Source organism: Hemitrygon akajei, chromosome 31 (genome assembly GCF_048418815.1).
Source record: "Hemitrygon akajei chromosome 31, sHemAka1.3, whole genome shotgun sequence".
Classification (NCBI taxonomy): Eukaryota; Metazoa; Chordata; class Chondrichthyes; order Myliobatiformes; family Dasyatidae; genus Hemitrygon; species Hemitrygon akajei.
In genome coordinates, this window is record NC_133154.1 from 5,342,681 (window position 1) to 5,362,885 (window position 20,205).

The window sequence follows — 20,205 nt, forward strand, 5'->3', positions numbered from 1 at the left end:
TGCTTTAAATATTCCCAATGACTTGGCCTGCACAACTGCCTGTGGCAATGAATTCCACAGATCCACCACCCCTTGGCTAAAGAAATTCCTCCTCATCTCTGTTCTAAAGTGATATCCTTCCATTGCAAAGCTGTGCCCTCTGGTCCTAGACTCTCCCACAATAGGAAACATCCTCTCCACATCCACTCTATCTGTGTCCTCTGGTCCCAGACTCTCCCACTATAGGAAACATCCTCTCCACATCCACTCTATCTGTGCCCTCTGGTCCCAGACTCTCCCACTATAGGAAACATCCTCTCCACATCCATTCTATCTGTGCCCTCTGGTCCTAGACTCTCCCACAATAGGAAACATCCTCTCCACATCCACTCTATCTGTGTCCTCTGGTCCTAGACTCTCCCACTATAGGAAACATCCTCTCCACATCCACTCTATCTGTGTCCTCTGGTCCTAGACTCTCCCACAATAGGAAACATCCTCTCCACATCCACTCTATCTGTGTCCTCTGGTCCTAGACTCCCCCACTATAGGAAACATCCTCTCCACATCCACTCTATCTGTGTCCTCTGGTCCTAGACTCCCCCACCATAGGAAACATCCTCTCCACATCCACTCTATCTGTGTCCTCTGGTCCCAGACTCTCCCACTATAGGAAACATCCTCTCCACATCCATTCTATCTGTGCCCTCTGGTCCTAGACTCTCCCACAATAGGAAACATCCTCTCCACATCCACTCTATCTGTGTCCTCTGGTCCTAGACTCTCCCACTATAGGAAACATCCTCTCCACATCCACTCTATCTGTGTCCTCTGGTCCTAGACTCTCCCACAATAGGAAACATCCTCTCCACATCCACTCTATCTGTGTCCTCTGGTCCTAGACTCTCCCACTATAGGAAACATCCTATCCACATCCACTCTGTCTGTGCCCTCTGGTCCCAGACTCTCCCACAATAGGAAACATCCTATCCATGTCCACTCTACCTAGACCTGCCAATATTTGATGGGTTTTAATGAGATTCTCCCCCCCCCCCCCCACCCCATTGAGTACAGATTTGTAATTAAGGTAGGAACTCTGATAATTGGTTACCATCAGGAGTAGGCAGTGTTGGAATGGTAGTTTTTCCCCCCAGTCTGTTGGATATTATTCATATTAATAGACCAACATAGACTTTAATTTAAAAAAAAGTAGCTGGAGGAACTCAGCACATCCGCAGCTTCTGTGGAGGGAAAAGTACAAAGTTTCAGATTGATGCAGACAAGGTCTTGACCTGAAACACTGGCAGCTCATTTTCCTCCACAGATACTAGCTGTCCTGTTTAGTTCTTCCAGTCTTGTTTGTTGCACTAAATTGCAGCGGAGTGTAGAATAAATGGAGATCTCATTGAAGCCTATCAAATATTGAAAGGTCTGGATAAGGTGGATGGAGGGAGGATGCTTCCTATAGTGGGTGAGTCTAGGACCAGAAGGCACAGCCTTAGACTAGAGGCTGTGTACCTTCCTCATGAACTCTCACGGTGCCTGCACCAAACTTGAATGTGTCCCTCAGCACATACTCCTGCAGCCTGGAATGAGCCAGTCAGCAGCATTCCTCCATGGACTTCTGGATGGGCTGGCAAACCAACGGGCTATAAAATTCCAAAGTAAATGTTAGTATCAAAGTACACATATATCACCATATACAACCCTGAGGTTCATTTTTTTTTTTGTGGGAATACTCAGCAAATCTATAGATCAGTAATTATAACAGGATCAATGAAAGTTCAGGAACATAGAAGATAACAAACTGTGCATATATAAATAAAGAACGATAACTTTGAGATAGCACGATGAAGAGTCTTTAAAGTGCGATCAGCGGTCGTGGGAACATTTCAATGATGGGGCAGATGAGTGTCGTTATCCCTCCCTGTTCAAGAGCCTGATCGTTCTGACAGCTCAATGACTCGGACCTGAAGGAGTTAAGGAAGCGGGAGACCTTCTGTGAAATAGCGGCTGATGTCAACGGCAAGAGGTGGAGCTTAATGCTGGATCTCACTGTCTGACCCATTTAGAGGCTCAGAAAGGGGAAATCAGCTGGGCAGAGACAGTGGAGAGGACTATCATTAGTCAGCCTTTGGTCAAACCGGTGCTTGTGTGCCCAGTGGCTCTGAGGACTGGTTTTGTTTTTAGTCGATCCTCTGGGAGCTGAGCCGCTGAGAAAGAGAGAGATGAAGGGGCTGACTGTGGCGTCCAGGGGGGCAATTAAAGTCGGGGCACTGGAGAAGCGGAGCGAGAGCCTGCTGCAGCTCTGGAAGAAGAAGCAGTGCACGCTGACCCGGGACAGCCTGCTCCTGACCGACGGCGACGGCCGGGGCTGCCGCTGCAAGGAGCTGAGCTTCGACACCATCCGCAAGCTGGAGTGCGTGGAGAGGAAGGGCACGCGTGTCTACTTCACCATCGTGACCACCGACTGGCGGGAGATCGACTTCCGATGCGAGGATGCCAGCTCCTGGAACGCCGCCATCACCCTCGCCCTGGTGGCCTTCAAGAACGAGCGGGCGGTGAGGGAGTTCCACGCGAGGAAGCCCGTCAAGAGGTGGCGGGGGTGGGCTGCGTGAGGTGAGTGAGCCGGGGGAAGGCGGCTGGGTATTGGGAGGGGGCATCCCACACCCAGAAACACCATTGAGAGGAGACCGTTCGGCCCGTCAGGTTCAGTCTACCAATCAATGAACCTTGGTCTTGCAACTCCTTTTCCCTGTGCTGCACTGGCGTGCGTTTCAACGCCCAGCAGTTGCGGTCCTCCCGGGTGGAAACATCAGCTGCCCGGCCAGATGATGAACTAAAGGGACCAGCGAGTTCCAAGTCAGCTTCAGGAGAACGATCTCCAATAAAACCAATACCGAGCAGCTGCCTAGAAAGTCTAGTCTGAGAGACGAGAGGTTAAAGGTTAGGAGAGACCTTCCAGTCTGTCCCACCTAAATTGCTGACTAGCACCATTAGTAAGTTAGACCTTTCAGTTGTAGCTTCGACAGAGCCCCGTGTTCCTCCATTAGCTGCTTAGAACATTTCCAGATGGTTTCTGGAGATAAGGAATTTCTTTAGCCAGCAGACGGTGAATCTGTGGAATTCATTACCAAGTCTTTACGGATATTTAAGTTGATGGATTTTGATAGTCTAGGGCATGAAGGGATACAGGGAGAAGGCAGGAGATTGGGTCTAAGAGGAATAATGAAATGGTGGAGAAGGCTCGATGGGCCAAATAGTAATCCTCCTCCTATATCTTATGGACTTGTGGTCTTATGGGTTACAATTCATCTGGGAGTCAGAAGCTCGCAGGTTCAAACCCTGACCAGAGTCAGCCATGGGTGGCACACTGGTGCAACTAGAAGAATCCCCGCCTCACAGTATCAGGTTCAATCCTCACCTTGGGTACTCTCTGCCTGAGTTCAAACGTTTTCCCTGTAACTGTGCAAGTTTCATCCCAAGGATTTGTCTGTCGATAATTTCCCAACAATTTTGGTTCTGGTGAGTGCCGTGTTTTTGGGAGGAAACGCTGACCTATTAGTTGTGGATCAAACAAAAGAGATGGAATTTCTCAGTCAGGTTGTTAGACTTTCACTCCCTTGTACCCTCAGACCATTAATTGTACTCACTAACACAAGAGATTCTGCAGGTGCTGAAAACCTTGAGCAACACAAACTGCTGGAGGAACTCTGCATGCCAGATAGCATCTGTTGTTGTCCCTGCCCGTGCCTTGTGGTGCATTGTGTAGTAACCGTGCAGTTTCTTTAGCATTTATCTGTTTTTACAAAGCCAAAATTGCTAGCTTGACGCTCAACACCGATGGAAAAGCATGCAAGGAGCCACTGGATTCGAACCCATGACCAGTCACCTCAAAGTCCGGTGCTGATGCCACTACACCATGGCCCAGGAAGACAGCATCTATGGAGAGGAATAAATAGTCAATGTTTCTGCTGAGATCCTTCATCAGGACACCAGCCACTAACCCAATGGTCGGTTTCTCGTATTCCGCTTTGTAGAGAGTAGCTCATCCAAAATTCTGGTTCCCACACCTGTGACATCCACACCGGGATTTCCCATTACTGCTGCTACTTCTCAACCTGCTTGTTGAAGCTTCCCAGACCTGAGATTTTAAGTTCCTCTCTCCACGGATGCTGCCTGACCCGCTGAGTGTTTCAAGCATCTTCTGATTTTTTTTTTAAAAAACACACGTTTTCAGCATCGGCGGTCCGGTTGATAATGTCCACTGATTCGTAATCTGCTAAAGCTTAAGTTTTAAATTCTCATTTTACCTTCTAATTCTTTTCCAGCCTCACGCAATCACAGAGAGAGCATGGGAGCTGCACACACGCTGGGGTTGGCGAGGCAGCCGCTCTATATGTTGTGGCAATATGCCCCCCGTACCACTGATATCCAAAATGCACTCAGTTAATTCCGGCTTCTCGGCCGACCTTGAATTTAATCACTTGACTCTCGGTCATCATATCCTAAGCTCTGGAATTCCATCCCTAATCCTCCCGGTGTCTCCATTAAAGCACGGCCTCTTCTAATGTCACGTAGATCAGAGTCAGGCCAGTGTTTGATTTCACACCCCGGACCTTTTTTATGAATTGGCAGAGGCTGGGCTGTGTTTGTTCGCGGTACAGATAAGCTGTTAACGACGTGGGGGCACAGCTGGTGGAGAGGCTGCCTTGTAGCTTCTTACAACCTGCGTTCGATCCTGACATCCGGTCCAGTTTTTGCAGGGTTAGCAAATTCTCCGTGACACCAGAGGTTTTCTCCAGTTACTCATCTTCCTCTGAAGCCTATCACTGAGTGTATTTGGGGACTGGGATTATTCTGGGTGCTGGCATAGGCCCAGTGGGTTGTTGCTTTCCTATCCTTGGGTAGATGGAGCTTGTTTTCCCTCTCCAAATGGCCTCATTCTCCTCCTATATCTTATGGACTTGTGGTCTTATGGGTTACAATTCCTCTGGGAGTCAGAAGCTCGCAGGTTCAAACCCTGACCAGAGTCAGCCATGGGTGGCACGCTGGTGCAACTAGAAGAATCCCCGCCTCACGGTATCAGGTTCAATCCTCACCTTGGGTACTCTCTGCCTGAGTTCAAACGTTTTCCCTGTAACTGTGCAAGTTTCATCCCAAGGATTTGTCTGTCGATAATTTCCCAACAATTTTGGTTCTGGTGAGTGCCGTGTTTTTGGGAGGAAACGCTGACCTATTAGTTGTGGATCAAACAAAAGAGATTGAATTTCTCAGTCAGGTTGTTAGACTTTCACCCTCTTGTACCCTCAGACCATTAATTGTACCCACTAACACAAGAGATTCTGCAGGTGCTGAAAACCTTGAGGAACACAAACTGCTGGATGGAGCTCCATCTAAGAGAGGGAAAACTCTGATTTCAATCCTCTGCTGCCTTTGCGGCCATACCCACTCATGGGAAAGGCTTCGGGAGTAAACCCTGAGGACAAATCCGGAGCTGGAGTCCCTAAGGCAGTCCGACGTTGCCTTCAACCTCGTTCTGGCAACTCCTGTGATGACACTGGTGCCAAGCTGTGTCGGCCCTTGCCCTTCCCTTGGACAACATCGGTGGCGTGGAGAGGGGAGACTTGCTGCATGGGCAACTGCCGGTCTTCCAAACAACCCTGCCCAGGCCTGTGTCTTGGAAAAGACTTTCCAGGCGCAGATCCATGGTCTCGCGAGACTAATGGATGCCGTACATCGTACACTCAAGCTGTAGGGGACCTCAGAGGGACTTGATCAAAAATGGCACGGAAGTTTAAGTCCAGGCGACCTGGGTACAATTCCTACCGTTGCATGTATGGAGTTTGTACATTCTCCCTGTGACTGTGTGGGTTTTCACCAGTTTCCTCTCTTAGTCCAAAGATGTACCGGTAGGGGGTTAATTAGCCCCCATTCCCATTCCGACATGTCAGGCCATGGCCTCCTTTTGCCACAATGAGGCCACTCTTATGAGTAACACCTCATATTCCATCTGAGTAGCCTCCAACCTGATAGGCATAAACATCGATTTCTCCTTCCGGTAATTTTCCCCCTCCCCCCTTCCCTCTTCTTCTGTTCCTCACTCTGGCCTCTTGCCTCTTCTCACCTGCCTATCACCTCCCTCTGGTGCCTTGCCCTCTTCCCTTTCTCCCATGGTCACTCTCCTCTCCTATCAGACTCCTCCGTCTTCAGCCCTTTACCTTCTCCATCCACCTGCCACCTTCTAGCTAGTCCTCCTTCCCCTCTACTCACCTTTTTATTCTGGTGTCTTCCCCCGTTCCTGGCCAGTCCCAGCCTGAAAAGTTGACTGTTTATTCCCCTCCATAGATGCTGCCTGACCTGCTGAGTTCCTCCAGCATTTTGTGTGTGTGTGTTGCTCAAGACTTTCAAGGTTGTTGCCGAGACTGATAGAGATGTACAAGCTCATTAGCGGCACATCCAGAGATGATGAATGCAGTCAGCCTCTCTCCCAGGGTCTGCGAATGAAAAACAGGAGAGTATGGGTTAAAGTGAGAGGGGAAAAGTTTAGTAGCAACTTGAGAGCAGCAACCTCCTCACACAGAGCGTGGCATGGATATGGAATGAGTTGCTAGAGGACCTGACCTACAAGGAAAGGTTCAGTAGGTCAGGGCTTTACTCACTGGTTCCAAGTTCAAAGTAAAATTTATTTTCAGAGTACCTGCTTGTGACCTCGTACAACCCTGAGGTTCATTTTCCCTGCGGGCAAACTCGGTGACTAGTAACTGTAAACAGGATCAATGAAAGAGCAAGAGCATAGAAGACACCAACACTGCAAATGCAGAGTTAAATAGTAGTAAAGATTATAAATATGTTAAATAGCAATAAATAACAAGATAACAAGCCCTTAAAGTGAGATCATTGGTTGTGGGAACATCTCAATAGATGAGTGTAATTGTCCTCTTCTGTTCATGGTACCTGGTGGTGCGAATCCTGAGGCTCTTGTACCTTCTACCTGATGGCAGCGGCGAGAAGAGAGCATGTTCTGGGTGGTGAGGATCTTTGATAATGGATGCTTCTTTCCTGTGACTGAGTTTCATGTAGATGTACTCAATGGTTGGGAGGGCTTTTCCCGTGATGTACTGGGCCGAATCCGCTACCCTGTGTAGTATTTTCTGCTCAAAGATATTGGTGTTTCCATGCCAGGCCGTAATGCAGCCACTCAATACACTTCCCACCACACATCTATAGAAGTTTGTCACGGTTTTTGATGACGGTGCTAAATCTCCAGAGACTCCTCAGGAAGTGTTGGCGTGTGGCCAAGTGGTTAAGGCACTGGTCTAGTGATCTGAAGGTCGCTAGTTCGAGCCTTGGCTGAGGCTGCGTGTGTGTCCTTGAGCAAGGCACTTAACCACACATTGGTCTGCGACGACACCGGTGCCAAGCTGTATGGGTCCTAATGCCCTTCCCTTGGACAACTTCGGTGGTGGCGTGGAGAGGGGAGACTTGCAGCTTGGGCAACTGCCGGTCTTCCATATGTAAAAAAAAAACCTTGCCCAGGCTTGCGCCCTGGAAACTTTCCAAGGTGCAAATCCGTGGTCTATCGAGACTAACGGAGGCCTAAGGAAGTAGAGAGGGTATCATGCTTTCTTTGCAATTACACTTGTATGCAGGAGAATGACAGGAAGTTCATTGGAAGTTCCCGTAAAGAAAGCTTTTGGCACATTGGCCTTCATAAATCAAGGTATTGAATACAGAAGATGGGATGTTCTGTTGAAGTTGTAAAAGTCATTGGTGAGGCCTAATTTGGGGTTTTGTGGGCAGTTTTGCTCATCAACCTACAGGAAAGATGTAAATAAGGTTGAAAGAGAACAGGGAAAATTTACAGGGATGTTGTAGGTCTGGAGGATCTGAATTAACAAGGAAAGACGGAATAGGTTAGGAGTTTATTCTTGGAACGTAGAAGATTTGATAGAGGTATACAAAATTATGAGGGTAAATGCGAGCGGGCTTTTTCCACTGAGGTTGGTTGGGACTACATCTAGAAGTCGTGGGTTAAGGGTGAAAGGTGAGGAGTTTGGGGGGAACGGGGGGGGGGGGGAACTTCACTCAGAGAGTCAGGAGAGTGTGGAACGAGCTGCCAGCATAAGTGGGGCATGCGAACAATTTCATTGTTTAAGAGAGGATAGGTACATGGATTGTAGGGGTATGGAGGGCTATGATTCCGCTGCAGGTCGATGGGAGTAGGCAATTTAAATAGTTTAGCTTGGACTAAATGGGCTGCAGGGATTTACTTCTCAATGACTCTGGGAAGCGGTTGAGGCGGGTACAATAACTGTTAAAGGATAGTTGGACAGCTACGTGGATAGGAAAGATTTAGAAGAAACTGGGGTAAATAGTTCTAGCTTGGATGTCCTTCTTGGCTGGTATGCACCAGCTGGCCCAAAGGGTCTGCTTTTTTTTAAACAAAACCACAGAAGTTTATTCACACAAAAAAATGCACAAATTACAAACATCAAATATTTACATGACTGAATAAATTCAAATTAAAGTATAGTTATTACTGCCTATAAACCGGTCAGTTCACTGGGGAGGGGCCTACTGCTCCTGGAAATCCTCCAGGAAAAACCCATCATGTCCGCATGCTCCCTCGCTGAGAACGGCCGGGAATGCATCCTCGGAAAAGGGGCAGGCAGTCGGCACTGGCACAGAACCCTCGACTGTCCCGCCACCTGGACCCATGAATGGCCATCTCGGCCAGACCCAGGAGCAAGCCCAGCAGTAAATCCTCCGTGGGACTCGCCTCTTTCATTCTGGGTCCCCGTTTGTAAAGAGCGAAGGGCTGAAATGTAACCCAAAGCTGAGGAACAGCCTTTCAGATATTCAAACAGAGGCTGCCCCCCCCCCCACATTCCACACATAAGCATAGTACACTGACGCCAGCCCCCAAAAAGCTTGTTTCTGTGCTGTGTGTGCCTATGACTGAATGAATCTCCGTCACTGTCGTTGCATAGAAATTAACTATTATCTGTCCACCATCTCTTTCTCCAGACTGCAAGCTAAACTGATTCTCAAAGCAACGTCAGTGTCGGGACCAATCGTGAAGTTTTGGCTCCATATTTCAAAGCTGCAGGGTCCCAGAGTCTCAGAATTTTCGCAGCTCGGACCCCCGTCTCCCTCAACCTGACTTCCAGCCCAGCATCCAGTTTGACAGCAAACTGGGGCCTCTGACCAGAATGGAATGAATTGGGAATAGTAATCGATCCCCGCTGGCAGTCCCTGTTCGGATCACCAGAGGGAAGAAAGCGAGTTGCCCCCAATTCCTTTTATTGGACAGGTGAAATGCCCTCATGTCCACTGGAACAGCAGGATTGGGGAAATCCAACTCCGAATCAGTCCAGAGATACCATGGGATTTCCTGGAATTAAATCCGGGAAACGGGGGAAAAAAATTGTTTTGTTTTCTTTGGACACTTTTTGTTGTGCAAATATCGTAAGTGGGATGATTGAAGGACAGTCGAGAGTCGACCAGTCATTTTTGCTTTGGCATTCCAGTTGGCCCAGCGGAGGTGGGACGTTGCCAAGATGGACGTGCTGGGTGGGCTCTTGGGGACAAGGCAGTGTGGTGAAAACTCCAGGGGTTTTCCAGAATAAAGGCGACTGAGGATCGGCATACCCGGAAGCTCTTGGGGACGTAATCTCTTGGAGGACTCAGTCACAAGGCCCGGGGTAGCCTGTGCAGAGCAAACCTTTGGTCTTCCAAGTTACTGCCAGTGCTCGACAACGGGGTCACCTGCCGCCCAGATGTGAGCGTGGCCCGCATCAACAAGCATCCGCAGTGAGAGAGAGCTCGAGATGTGCTCCCGCTGAGAAGTCTCCCCGGCGACGGCTCAGTCAGTCTGTGATGTCAGGCCGCCTCGAGAGCACGCCAGTATTGACTGCAATGCTTTCCTGCTCCCACTGGGCCTTTCCACCCTCCCAGGCCTCCGGCTCCAGCTGCCCCCTTCGCATTCACAATCGGAAAATCTCACGGCTTTTGTGTGGGTCCCTGCGGATTGAGCCTACTGATGGAACTGGCTGCTGGGTGGTTCTCCCCCTCCCCCCCCCCCACCCCCCGGTTTGATTTTTTTTTAAGCGCTTCCTCTCAGTTTAACTTATTTATTGTGTGTCTGCATAGCGTTAATAAAAGTAAATCTGTCTGTCAGCCGTCGGCTGTTGGTTTCTGCTTCACTTCACCCGAAGAGCAGCCGTTGCTGCGGCAACGTGAGCCGAGGGAGGCAGGGGGAAGAACTCCGCACTGCTCAGATGGGAGCGGTGCTGCGGTATATTTTTCTCATCGAGACGGACCCATCACAAGCTCGGGCTGGGTTATGTATCATCTGCGGGGTGGGGTGGGGGGGGGGGGGGGTTGAAGGCTCTCAGTCCCAGTAGTCAGGAGCAAAACTAGGAAGGGTTTTCTTTTTCCCATTCCCAGTCGCTTTCCCTAAAAGGCTGAGGCTAATTAAAGAGAAAATATCTTAAGAAATATACAAGAGCAATGGGTAAAGCTAGAGGGACAGAATGGCCTCAGTTTCTATAGGAGCAGCTTAAGGGGCTGAATGGCCTTTTTTATTACATGGTATATTTGAGGGGATAGATGACCAGCAGAGTAATAGATCTCTGGATATTAAGAGAATCGAAAGGATATAGAGTTGATAGCAGTAAATGCCACTGAGGTAAAAGATCAATTATAGTTGTGTTAAATGGTGGAGTGTGCTGGCTGGTGGTGTAGTGGGATCAGCACCAGACCTTGAGGCGAGTGGTCCTGGGTTCGAATCCGGCCGGCTCCAAAATTCGTGCTGGGTTGAGTGTCGAGCTAGCAATTTGGCCTCATTAAAAACCAGATAAAAATGCCAAGGTTGCTGCAATAGAGAGGGACAGCAACAACGATAGAACAAAGCAAATGGTGGAGCAGGTGTGAGGAACCAAATGACTTCCTTTTGGTTCTGTTCTTGTTCCGTCATGGCAAACTTGCGGGGGGTTGGGGGGGGAGGATTGTTTTTCTGGCCTTACCCCGCATTTAACATGTTTCCATTGATGTCATGGTTTCAATGCAACACAGGGACAGGCCCTTCGATCCATCTAGTCCATGCCGATCTCTTGTTCTGCCTGCTCCCTGCTCCCCCTCCACACCCCTCCCCATCCGTGTCCCTATCCAAACTAAACGTTACAGTTGAACTCTACATCCACATTTCAGCTGTCAGCCATTCCCCCACTCTCACCTCCCTCCAACTGAAGTTCAAAGCAAAATTTATTATCAGAGTGCATACATGCAACCCTTTTCCCGCGGGCATACTCAGCAAATCTATAGGACAGTAACTGTAAACAGGATCAATGAAAGATCAAGAACATTGAAGGCAACAAACTGTGCAAATACAACTATAAATAAATGGCAATAACTAATGAGAACATGAGATAAAGAGTCCTTAAAGTGAGATCATTGGTTGTACAAACATCGCAGTAGATGATTGTAGTTATGCTTTTTTTTCCTCAAGATCACCCTTAGATGATGACCCTCAGGTTCCCTTAAATGATTCCCCTTTCACCCTTAATCCACAATCTCTAGTTTTAGTCTCACACAACCATTTATCTATACTGAACATAATTTTGTATACCTCTATCAAATCTTCTCTCGTTCTCCTATGCTCCAAGCAGTAATATACATGAGCTACACAGCTCTATCTCAATTATTTGGACTGGTTGACAGCTCAATGGGATCATGGACGTAGAAAACCTACAACACAATACAGGCCCTTTGGCCCACAAAGCTGTGCCAAACATGTACTTACTTTAAAAACTACCTGGGGTACCCATAGCCCTCTATTTACCGGAGATCCGTGTACCTGTCCAGGAGTCTCTTAAAAGGCCCTATCGTATCTGCCTCCACCACCGTTGCCGGCAGCCCATTCCGTATACATCTGCAGACTTTGTCATGTTATTGGAACATAATGTAATGGGATGACTTAGATATTGCAACAGAAATTCAAGGAACGAATTCCAGCATACAGCCAGGAGAAGAGATCAGATAGCACGACATCAGACTGTAACCAGCAAACACAACTTAAATATGTTCCTTCTCCTTTCCACCCCGACCCGCAGCAATTTCTCAGGAGCTGCCAAACTGGGCTCCGTCTGAAGGGATTTAATTCCCTTCAAACCACAGACCCTGGCACTGTGAAACGAGAGAGATGGAATGTGAAGGAGTATTGTAGTACCGTTCTACCTCAGCATTGAGCTCTGGAGGAAACTAGTGTTTGAGTGGGTCTCGGTACAACTCTCTGAAGTTCGGAGTGTGAGAAGAGGCTGTGAAAGTAACGCAGGTGTGAGAAGAGGGAAATTATCAGCCCACTTTACATTTTATACAGTAGTAGTCATGCAATCGTTGAGACAAGGATGATGTTCTCTTGAAAGGTTGTCTATTGGTGGTCTTCAGACAGGTGTAGAGGTCCACCTGAGACCCACATACTCCGAGGTGCTTTCAGACTTCACGTTCCTGCCCACCTTTGCCACGGGACTTAATCCAGGATGTTGGGGTAGACTTTGTCTAACACGGGGAGTCTGATGCACAGGCAGCCAGCCACCACACGGTTCTAGATGGATCAGGATCAGGGTCCAGAGGCATAGAACGCAAGATGACTGAGGACCCTTCACAGCCACTGATCTCCTGTCAGCTCCACCGTTGAGATTTCGGTTGGATTGGTCTTTTTCTTGAACCTCTCCCTTGACCTTGCCGCCACGGGTAACTCTACCAGCAGCCAACTGTTGCGAAGAACGGTTGAACTCCAACGCAGGACACTGGCACGGAGGTAGAGTTGGGATGCAGAAGAGGGCATGAACGTGGCTGGAGCTGAGCGGTAAACAGGAGGATGAACGGAAAGGCAATGCTTCTCTTGACATGGAGAGACAGAGTTAACACAGGAAAATAACAATGCTGAAACAAAACTTAGAATACACAATCCTAAGCGGCCGGGAACGTGAACTACCACACTGGCTGAAACAACGATCTGGCGATGAGTGGATGCAAAGCTGGGGGGAATTGATGCTGCAGGTTTTAGATGAGAATCAGGTGTGTCACAATTAAGGAGCCCAGGAGAACATGGGGAAAAGGGAATTAGGAGAATATGAGGAATTAACGGGCGGGACTGTGACACCAACAGCCAGATTGCTAACTCTTGGGAACTCACAAGCCTCTTCATGACAAGGTGACGGTGCTCGGAGAAGATGGTACATATGGTATATAGCAGTATACACACATATATACTAATGTACAGATGTGCACGGACACAGAATACGCATATTAACACTCACATATGTCCACAGTCATTTGCCATCCCTTTCCCTGCCTAGCTATCTTTGCTCCGATCTCTCTCCAGAAAATACTTGGGAACTGTAACCATTTGTAGTTAACCCTCTCCCTCCACCCTCCTCCTCTTCCCACTGGACCTTCACCAGTGTTAGCAGGAGAGAATGTTCTTGGGATGTCTTGTGTCTAAAAATCTCTGAATGTAGAGGAAAGTCAGACAAGGTCCTTGAAACAGAATTCAGCCACAATTCATTGGATTGTCAGCTGCAGCTCAGGGCTAGGGACATAAAATATAGGAGCAGAATTAGGCCATTTGGCCCATCGAGTCTGCTCCACCATTCCATTATGGCTGTTTTATTATCCCTCTCAACCCCATTCTGCCTTCTGCCTATAACTTTAGATATCAGCCTTCATGTTAATATACTCAACAGCCATCCATGACAATGAGTTCCACAGATTCACCACCCTCTGGCTAAAGAAATTCCTCCTCATCTCTGTTCTAAAGAGATGTTCTTGTTTTCTGAGGCTGTACCCTCTGGTCCCAGATTTCTTTGACATAGCAAGTTGTGAGCTTGCTCCTGACTCTCAAACATGGAAAGTTTAAGCTGATTAATTCACTTGTGTACTGAGGGATTGTGGCACTGTTAGCCCCAGACTATGTTTAGCCTTCAATTAAAACAATTAATATTTTCTGATCAGGGATAAACATTTGAACCTTAAGGTTTGCTGCGTCACTGCCTGATAATGGAAACCGCACTGCGGCGGACAGGAAGACTACAACGGCTGGTCAAAACTGGCCAGTGCTTCACCAGCACCAGCCTACCTGCCATCAAGGACATAAACACAGAAAGCTACCAGAAAAGGGCCAGTAACATCATGAAGGATCCTACCCACCCTGCTCATGGACTGTTTGTCCCACTCCCATCAGGGAGGAGGCTACGTAGCATCCACACCAGGACCACCAGACTCAAAAACAGTTGCTTCCCCGAGCAATAAGGCTGAGCAACACCTCTACCCACCCCTCCACACACCCCCACTACCACTACTTAATCATTTCCCGTTAGAGTGACCTTGTGTACAAGCACTCCTGTGCCTAGTGTCAGTTTATGGACGTACAATCCGTCTATGTATATAAGTGATATTGTGTATTTATATTTATTGTGTTTTTATTACTGTGTTCCTTACCTTATTCTTGTTTTTTTTTGTACTGTATCGGATCCATAATAATAATTATTGCATTCTCCTTTACACTTGTTTACTGGAAATTAAACAATCTTGAATCTTGATGTGGGGATGTATCGTTGAACCGTCTATGTGCAATACCAGCATTCCGACACTAGATGGCAGCCTGTGTTCAGCGTTGCCATGTTGGCCTGTCGTCTGGGACCCTGTGTGGCCTCCATCAGCTGCGCTCGACCGTGGGTACTGTGCCTCATGGTTTGTCCAGCAGCGTCGACTAATGGCTATTGAGGCTGATCCTGGAGCGGTAGGCTCTGCCACAGTTGCTGCATGTATATAGGGCGTCGTGGAATTGTTGTAGCTCTCAGACTGACTCCAGATCACTCTTCCGCCTTGCTCTAGGTGTTAACCCTCGCCCTTTGTTGCGGTCATCTGCTGTATCCTCCCAGCACTCTGGGTTGATTTTTAAGGCTTTCACGTCGCGCTTGCAGAGGCCCTTGAAGTGAAGCTGGGGTCTACCAAAGATCCTCTTGCCTGTTGGTAGTCCTCTGTAGAGGATGTCTTCTGGCAGTCTAGCATCCTTCATACAGTCTGAAAAGTGTGAACATTGTGGGAAGTCCAGCGCGGGAGAGGACCTCAGAGTTTATATTATAAGTTGGAAAACTACCCACCATGGATCAGAACAGAAGTCTAGCTACTTTGATTTACTGCTTGCCCGCTATATAATAACCTGGATGACTGAGAGTCTTCTTGGACATACTGAGGGAAGGGAGTTTCTGGGGGCTAGGAAGGGCAACAACGAGGAGGTCTGGAGATGGGTTTTCCAGATGTCTATTGCGTGGAGATTGTCAAATGGAGGAACATTGGGAATGGACTGAGGAGGAAAGATATTATTGGGAGGAACATTGAGATGAAGGGGGTATCATAAGTGGGGCATTCTGGAGGGATATCGTGGGGAGAATTGAGTGGCGTGGTCACAGAGATGGTGGCATTGATGAGGGGGGTATTTAGTAGAATGGTCATCAAGTGAGGGTGTACCCAGGAGAGTGATAGGACTGTGGGGGGGGGGGGGATGGTGAGAAGAACAGAGTAGTGGGGGAGGAATTGAGTGAGTAGAAGAGTACTATCAATGGGAGGGGAGCGGTGTCAAAGAGGGGTTGTTAGGTAGGCAGAGGGCAGTTGAGGAACAGGGCATTAAACTGAAGGCCTCTGTATTTCCTTCAACAGCTTATGTAACTGGAGAGGGGAAGGGGATTGAACACGTGGAGAGGGGGAGGGGCTTGAACACCCATGCGGAGAGGGGGCGGGGCTTGAGCACTTATGGAGGGGAGGGGATTGAACACTCGTGTGGAGAGGGGCTTGAACACTCACATGGAGAGGGGAAGGGGTTTGAACACTCATGTTTCTTTTCAAAGACACAAATTCACACACACACTCACTCTACACACACCTACACTCTATCCGCCAGAGAAAGCAGGATCTCCCAGTGGCCACACATTTCAATTCAACGTCCCATTCCCATTCTGATATGTCAATCCCCTCTGTTAATGCCCCTCCTCCCCTTCTTACCCCATCCCTTATTTATTTATTTATTTATTTATTTATTTATTCATTCATTCATTCATTCATTCATTTATTTATCTGTTTGTTTGTTTGTTTATTTGTTTGTTATTTTTTCCTTTTTTTCTCTCTGTCCCTCTCACAATAACTCCTTGCCTGTTCTCCATCTCCCTCTGGTGCCCCCCTCCCCCTTTCTTTCTCCCGAGGCCTCCCGTCCCATGATCCTTTCCCTCCTCCAGCTCTGTATCCCTTTTGCCGATCACTTTTCCAGCTCTTGGCTTCATCCCTGGATCGCCCCTCCCCCTCCCACTTTCAAATCTCTTACTATCTCTTTTTTCCGTCAGTCCTGACGAAGGGTCTCGGCCCGAAACGTTGACTGTACTAATTCCTATAGATGCTGCCTGGCCTGCTGCGTTCCACCAGCATTTTGTGTGTGTTGCTTGAATTTCCAGCATCTGCAGATTTCCTCGTGTTTGCTTTTTAAAACTCACTCTAATGTATGTTTGTTCAGTTATCACCAGACAACAAAGGTTTTGTTTCCTGAATACTTTTGGTTATATCTTATGGACTTTGAGCTGCTGATCATGACAATCACCATGAAATTTCCCTATCACACACCGTATTTTTGAAATTGCCTATATTTGTTATTTCAATTGATAATACAAGTCAGAGTAACTGATGCCAAGATTAAGTAAGGCAGTTTTGTTGGTCCACAAGTCAAACCGGTCATCAATGACAGGCGATTAGAACTTATAATGGGTCTGGAGAAAATCACATGGAAGGCATTCAAGGAAGTGTTCAAAATTTTCTTGGCTGCTACAGAGCGCCAAACCATGAGTGCTGGTTGACAACGTGCTTCAAACATACAAAACCATGAAGTGCAACATGTCACTAAAGATTCACTTTCTGCATTCCCATTTAGACTTCTTCCCTGCAAATCTTGTTGCTGTCAGTGACGAGCACGGTGAAAGGTTTCGCCAGGACATCGTGGTCATGGAGAAACGCTATCAGGGCAACTGGGACCATCAATGAATGCCAGGTGATTATAGTTGGATATTTAAGCGAGAAGCCTCAGACACTGAGTACAAGTGAAAATCATCAGCAAAACACTTTTAGTTTAGCCTGACCATTGCAAGGCATCAGTTATTCAATTAAACAAGTTAATTTCTTGTTTCTCCAAATTTCTACGTGATGCCAGTAGTCTGAAATTATATTTGTGTTCAGCTTCAAGCAGTCTATCATAAACTAACAAAAAATTCTGAGGAGGCAACACTTCAGAAAATATTTGTTGTCCACCAGCACTTTCATCCTTTGCAATACTGACAGACTTTTACACAGTATCGGGAGAATAGAGGAAGATCAGCAGCTTAAATTTGCATCGTGGTTGGCACAGACATTATGGGCCGAAGGGTGTTTCTATGCTATACACATACCCTCTCAGAAAAGCCCCTTTTACCTGAATTCTACCATGAACTGCAGCCGAATAATTTCACAAGAATGATCCCAGGAATGGAAAGGCTAATGCATAAGGAGAGTTTCATGGCTATGGGCTCGTCCCCACTGCTGTTCAGAAGAACGATTGATATCTCATTGAAACCTATTGAATATTGAAAGGGCTAGACAAAGTGGACATAGAGAGGATATTTCCTATAGTGTGAGACTCTAGGACCTGAGGACACAGCCTCGGAATAGAAGGACAGCCCTTTGGAACAGAGATGAGGAGGAATTTCTTTAGCCAGAGGATAGTGAATCTGTGGAATTCATTATCACAGGCAACTGTGGAGGTCAAGTAAACACGAGGAAATCTGCAGATATTGGAAATTCAAGCAATACACACAAATTGCTGGTGGAATGCAGCAAGCCAGGCAGCATCTATAGGAAGAAGTACAGTCGACGTTTCAGGCCAAGGCCCTTCGTCAGGACTAACTGAAAGAAGAGATAGTAACAGATTTGAAAGAGGGAGGGGAAGGGGGAGATCTGAAAAGATAGGAGAAGGCAGGAGGGGGAGGAAGGAGCTAAGAGCTGGAAAGTTGATTGGCATCTTTGGGAGATCCTACCAAAGAAAGCAGGATCTCCCAGTGGCCACACATTTTAATTCCACGTCCCTTTCCCACTCTGATATGTCTATCCACGGCCTCCTCTACTGTCAGGATGAAGCCACACTCAAGTTGGAGGAACAACACCTTATATTCCGTCTGGGTAGCCTCCAACCTGATGGCATGAACATTGACTTCTCTAACTTCCGTTAATGCCCCTCCTCCCCTTCTTACCCCATCCCTTAGCTATCTATCTAAATAGCTATCTATTTATTTATTTATTTATTATGTTTTCCCCCCTTTTTTTCTCTCTTTTCTCCCTCTGTCCCTCTCATTATAACTCCTTGCCCATCCTCTGGGATCCCGTCCCCCTTTCTTTCCCCCTAGGCCTCCAGTCCCATGATCCTCTCCCTTCTCCAGCCTCGTATCCCTTATCCCAATCAACTTCCAGCTCTTAGCTCATTCCCTCCCCCTCCTGTCTTCTCCTATCATTTTGGATCTCCCCCTCCCCCTCCCACTTTCAAATCTCGTACTATCTCTCCTTTCAGTTAGTCCTGACGAAGGGTCTCGGCCTGAAACGTCGACTGTACTTCTTCCTATAGATGCTGCCTGGCCTGCTGCGTTCCACCAGCATTTTGTGTGTGTTGTGGAGCTCAAGTCATCGGGTATATTTAAAGCAGAAGTTGATTAGTAAGGGTATCAAAGGCTATGGGGAGAAGGCAAGAGAATGGGGTTGAGAGGGAAAATAAGTCAGCCATAATGGAATGTAGAAGCAGATTCAATGGGCTGAATGGCCTCATTCTGCTCTTAGGTCTTATGGTCTAAATCTGAATAGAATTTAGATTAAAGTTCATGAACCTGAAAGGTTAATTCCTGATTTTCTCTCTCCTGTGTTGCTCCCAATTGCAGCATTTTCTATGACCTGCAGCCTTTGCAGGAAGTCATTGTTGTACAATATGTGAACCGAGATAGAACAAGCAGATTGCGTCTGGGTCACACCCAGTGAGTCTGTGGCCAGAGAAGCATGAAACCGCAGCTCCTCGTCCTAAATGCAGACTTCCTCAGTAAATTAGAAACAGTGTTTTAATTAGAGAGTCATAGAGAAAATTACATAAGTACTATATTTAAATGTATTGGCACTTTTTGGTTTGAGCGAGAATGGTCAGTACAGATATGGCCAACAGCTCTTGAATGGAAAAAGAGTTGTTTTAAGCAGAATTGTTGAGGAACATTTTGACGTTTACTCAAATGAGAGGTGACTGACATATACAACATTCTGACAGGGTTGATGAGGTGGGTGCTGAGCAGATGTTCTACCTTCAGAGAAAGCTCACAAGGATGTTGCCAGGGATGGAGGACCTGAGTTATAAGGAAAGATTGAATAGGTTGGGATTTTATTACTGGGAGCTTAGAAAGGAGATTGAGGGGAGATTTGATAGAGGTATTATGAGGTGTATAGATATGGAAAGTGCAAGCAGGCTTTTTTCCGCTGAGGTTGAGTGGGACTACAACCAGAGGTCATGGGTCAAGGGTGAAAGGTGAAAAGTTTAAAGGGGAAACCTCTTCGCTCAGAGGGTCTTGAGAGTGTGGAACGAGCTGCCAGTACAAGTGGTGGATGCAGTGTGGATTTCAATGTTTAAGAGAAGTTTGGATAGGTACATGGATGGGAGGGGTATGGTGGGCTATGCTCCCGGTGCAGGATGATGGGAGTAGGCAGTTTAAGTGGTTTAGCACAGACTAGATGGGCCAAAGGGCCTGTTTCTGTACTGTACTTTTCTATGACTCTATGGCGGAATTTGGAACTGGGGGTGGTAAACAGCAGCATCCTGGATTTGGCCAGTGAGGGGTCAGACCGTCTCAGTGCCACAAGGCAAAAGATGCCATAATGGATTGCCGCGTTACTTCGATAATCTGACCGATTTCTTCTCCTCAGTGGCTGGACGATTTACTCCATCGATCGGGGACAACCATGGATTTTACATCATAGTCAAGATATAGTCAGCACGCAGACCAGGTCAGTACGATACGGAGAGCAAGCTGTTGCCCATGTAGCAGGCTCCCCCTCACATGCAGCTGATGAATCCAAAGGAACGTTGGTGACTGATACGGTTTGGCACCAGTGACATTGCAG

General features: G+C 47.5%; 1 protein-coding gene across 2 annotated transcripts; it reads left to right on the forward strand.

Annotated features, from left to right (window-relative positions):
• The first annotated feature begins 1,987 nt into the window (after positions 1-1,987).
• Positions 1,988-20,059, forward strand: LOC140719485 (pleckstrin homology-like domain family A member 2). 2 transcript variants are annotated; one of them, XR_012096917.1, is made up of 3 exons: positions 1,988-2,598; positions 16,961-17,077; positions 20,008-20,059. XR_012096917.1 is itself a non-coding variant. In XM_073034193.1 (2 exons), the coding sequence occupies exon 1, from the start codon at positions 2,208-2,210 to the stop codon at positions 2,595-2,597; it is 390 nt and encodes a 129-aa protein (XP_072890294.1). In that variant the 5' UTR covers positions 1,995-2,207; the 3' UTR covers position 2,598; positions 9,010-10,128. The 2 variants fall into 2 exon arrangements, 1 of the variants encoding a protein (XP_072890294.1); XM_073034193.1 differs by lacking the exons at positions 16,961-17,077; positions 20,008-20,059 and adding an exon at positions 9,010-10,128 and having other exon boundaries at positions 1,995-2,598.
• The last annotated feature ends 146 nt before the right edge of the window (positions 20,060-20,205 follow it).